The following is a 4,296-nucleotide window of genomic DNA, read 5'->3' as shown; positions in this document are numbered from 1 at the left end:
AGTCGGAATTTGCCCAGGCAGGAAGATCTAAATAATACCTTTCTCACAGAAGCTCGTGGAGCTTGCCTGATTATTTGTCAAATGCTTTTGCAAAATACTAAGCGACTTTTTTTTGTTTTTTGCAACCACAAACTATAGCCCAATACCTGAAAAGTGTGGGCAGCCTGTTCACTGCTTTTTCCTTCCACTTCTCTGATTCTCGGCAAGAGCTGGTGTTTGATGCTCAGGGGGTATGCATCTGTGAACAGAAGATGGGCAGTAAAGAGAAATTAAAACCAAAGGGATGAATATTCTGCAGTTAGTTTGACTTGAATTTGGAGGAAATGGGAGCAGAGTGCATAATAAATAGAGTTCCTGTATCTAAGTATTCATCTGTAGTGACAACATTTTTGAAGGGGAAGCTTTAAGGAATGATACAAGAGAGGGAGTAGAAGTTTTGTCTCTTGCTCTGTGTCCTGAGGTAAATAAAAACCTCTTGTTTGAAGTTTTTGTTTGCAGAGAAGTGCTGCTTTTATAAAACTTGGGCAGATCCCTATAACAGTGCTGCTATAGAAGCTAGTGAGACCTTTGTGACTGATGTCTGTCGGTTGGCTAAGATCCAGACTCTGCTAGGAGTTGAGGGATTCTGAATCATTCTGTACATTCTCAGCACTGGTTAGACTTTGAGTGGCCTTACATTACAGGTGAATACTCTTGGAGAGTTAGGAGATTTTATTGTATACACAAGTGGACTCTTATGGCATGTGAGAGGACTGGTTCTTATCTGTCTTTCAGAATGCAAGTGAGCAGGGAGGAGAACAAAGGCTTGCTGTGTCCTGTTCTGGAAACAAAAGTCTGGGCTTGTTGATATAAGTATTTGATCTGTTAAAATTCATGCCCTAGCACACTGCTGCTGCCTCTTTTCTATACATCTTCATGGCCCCATACGTATGAAAATCTTACGTAAGGATTATACAGTTGCTCCTGCTTTGTGTCTACTTGAGTCCTCTTCTGTGTGTTGGATGCTTTGGCTTCCACTGGAGCCAGGGGTTAATTGTAACTGGATTTGTGAATGCCTTTTCAGGGTGCTTGCTAGGTTTAATACTGCAGCCTTATACTGGACAAAATTGATACATCTCCTGCAGTTTCACCAGTAAGTTCTTATATGTATATAGCTCTAATTCAGTCAACCATTATGGATTTATCTCTCCATCATAAGGTCACTTATAGCTGAGGGAGAGAAGAATATCAGGTGAATTGTGGTCTGAATAGGGAATATTGAGCATACTTGCTGCATTTCTTCATGTGTCATGAAGGGATGACTTTGCTGGCAGATGTTGTCAGAGGGTAAGCAAATAAGTCTTTGCCTCTTGTTTTTCAGGTGGCCCATTTTAAGGACTTCATCCCCAGAGCCTTTCCTGGTGGACAGAGTATGATCTTGGATTCAGAAGTTCTTCTCATTGACAACAAAACAGGCAAACCACTCCCTTTTGGGACCCTTGGAGTGCACAAGGTACAAAAGAGCGCTTTTGTTATGAATTGCTTTATTTTTCAAATTAACTGGGGTTTACAGCTGTAGTCTGTTTAAAATATTCAGTAAAACTGTTTGCCATGTTGGGTCGTTAATAGGCTCAGTGGTGAATCAAGCATTAAGATACGTTTCTGGGCTCAGGGGTGTTAGTATAAGCTTAGACATGCATAGTGCTGGTGTAGGATAGTACTTGTATTTGGAGAACTTGAACCTGGTGCAGATAACGAAAGGGGTTGCTGGACAAATAATTTCATAGATATCATAGATTTTCATAGACATTAAGGCTGGAAGGGACCTCGGAAGATCGAGTCCAGCCCCCCACCCAAAGGGCAGGAAGTCAGCTGGGGTCATAGGATCCCAGCAAGATAAGCATCCAGTTTGCTCTTGAAGATGTTCAGTGTAGGTGCTTGAACCACCTCTGATGGCAGGCTATTCCAAACCTTGGGGGCTTGGACAGTAAAGAAATTCTTCCTTATGTCCAGCCTGAAAAACGGTCTTGTAGTAGTTTATGATCGTTTGACCTCGTCAAACCTCGGGGTGCTCTGGTGAACAAACGTTCCCCCAGAAACTGGTGGTCACCCCTGATAAACTTATAGGTGGCCCTCAGATCACCCCTGAGCCTGCCCTAAGTTGTAGGGTTCTCTGCTATTATTCAACTTAATGCTGTAGGAGGTGGAAGAGGTCAGTGTGACACTGTGATTTTAGGTATACATTGGTATGACTTGTAACTCAGTTATGTTAAACTGAAATGAGGATCAGGATGGTATGTTGAGAATTAAATTACTGCTTTTATAAGGAGCCATTCACCTAACATCAGTATAATGTCTGGGTTTTCTCGCAGCAGGAGCAACTCATGCTTCACTTGCTGGAAGTCATTGATATCTATCCAGCTCTTGCTACCCTGTCAGTAGCAAATTAACATGTTTCTTTTTCTTGTTTTGTATTTTAAAGAACTACAGTGTATTTAAATCCTAGTTGTCTACAAGGAACAGCTGTTTATCATAACAAAGCTTAAATGGAAAAAAAAAAATTCTGTTGCTTCATATGTTTGTTTTGTACATTTTCTCCAGTATTGCTATGTGTATAGTAGTTTAGTACTTCGTGCGGATTTCTTTAACTGTTCTTAATTGCCTTACAGAAAGCTGCTTTCCAAGATGCCAATGTCTGCTTGTTTGTATTTGATTGCATCTACTTCAATGATGTCAGCCTGATGGACAGGTACGTTTGAAAGACATGGGTCCAGTGATGTTCAGGATGGAGAAATAGAACTAAGAAAATATTTTCAAAAGCACTAAAGCTTACTTGGGCCTATCTATACTGCAGCATCTGTGTGTCCTGAGCACATCTGACTTGCATGACCCTGAGAAGCTACTCAAGCCTCATCCGCACTAGCTGCTCTTGGGTATCCTGGAGACTAGAGGGATATCCCTTGGAGTTAGTCTCATTGGCATATTTTCCAGGCTTGTAGCATGTGAGTCTGCAGGGCATTCTGTGGGACATGCCAGCTGGACATGTTGCTGCTGTAGAGGAGACGGTCACTTGGGGACCAGGTCTGCAAACTGATTCATGTGCCTGTACCATTTGCACCTGCTGCTTTGTCTAAAACTGTTTAGCTGCAACTTTATCCATGCCTTCTGCTGATTTTTAAGTTTTCCCATCTGCCTAAGTTTGCCAAAGTGGGCCACTTGCAAATCTGAGTCCTGACTCTGCAGAGCTGTTTAGTGTTAAAGCTGTGGCAGGACACCCTCATGTCCCACATGTGGATCCAGTTAGTAGTGTCTGAGTTGCTTCAAAAACGAGATTTGAGCACCAAAGTCACTTAGATGTTTTAACATTTATGCCACTCTATGAATGTGAATCTTATAGGCTTTGTTGCAGTAGCTGTGTATTCTGACTTGTAACTGTGTATTCTGATCTCTCGCAACACAGATGTTTTATCATTTTGCTCTAACCCAAAACAAAAAGTTCTTTCTTTCTTTCTGGGCTTATTTTTGACCCTTTTTGGGTGCTGACAAATGTGAGGGAAACCCCACCACTTCACCAGATAAGGAATTGTATCAATTTGACTCTGCTCTGCAGCTTTTGTATAGCTTGCAAGCTTCAGCAGGGCTTTTTGGCACTTTTATTTAATAGCCAATTCAATCGGCTATTAGGTAAAATCGCCAAAAAACCTTGCTGAAGTGTATGAGCTATACAGATGCTTGGCAAACCTGGTCAAACTGATTAGATTCCTCTTCTGGGCATGTGCTGTGTTGCGCTCGGTGCAGGGGCACGTAGAGCTGAAAGTAAAGTGCTTTTTTCTTTTTTTTCACATCTGTCAGCAGCCTTTATTTTTAGTTTAAGCCAGTGTTTAAAATGGTGTTTTAAAACAAAGTCAATGTTTTGTTTAAAAATATTGATACCGAATGGTTTGAAATTTTTCATAATAATAAAAGTTCCATTGAAGAGTGTCTAAATAAAATGTTTTGACATTTTAAAAAATATTTCCTACCCTTTTGAATGAAAATTCTTGTTGAATTCAGCCTAAATTGGCAAATAGCTTCAGTCCCTTGAAATACCTTGTTTTTGTGAATATACAGTTCATCCAAAAAATTAGCTCTAAAGTTTTAAGCAAAGTAACTTACTATATTTACCCAAATATAAGGTGACCTGGAGTGTAAGACAACCCCCCCCCCATAATTAGGTTTTACACACAGAAAAATTAGAAATTATAATATAATTTTCAGTGTATGAAATTTAATTAATGGAGGATCATCTTAAATTTAGTCCTGCCCCCCCCCCCCCCC

At 40.5% G+C, this 4,296-nt stretch overlaps 1 protein-coding gene across 1 annotated transcript in view; it reads left to right on the top strand.

The window, feature by feature from the left end:
- Positions 1-4,296, top strand: part of LIG3 (DNA ligase 3) — a 35,874-nt gene that overhangs the window by 8,062 nt on the left and 23,516 nt on the right. Inside the window, 2 exon segments of the mRNA XM_019511529.1 lie at positions 1,361-1,492; positions 2,649-2,728. Coding sequence (XP_019367074.1) covers positions 1,361-1,492; positions 2,649-2,728 — 212 coding nt within the window.

The sequence above is a fragment of the Gavialis gangeticus genome, unplaced genomic scaffold (genome assembly GCF_001723915.1).
Source record: "Gavialis gangeticus isolate Ggan-Ray unplaced genomic scaffold, GavGan_comp1, whole genome shotgun sequence".
NCBI classification, from domain to species: domain Eukaryota; kingdom Metazoa; phylum Chordata; order Crocodylia; family Gavialidae; genus Gavialis; species Gavialis gangeticus.
This window is presented reverse-complemented; position numbering and strand designations above follow the sequence as displayed.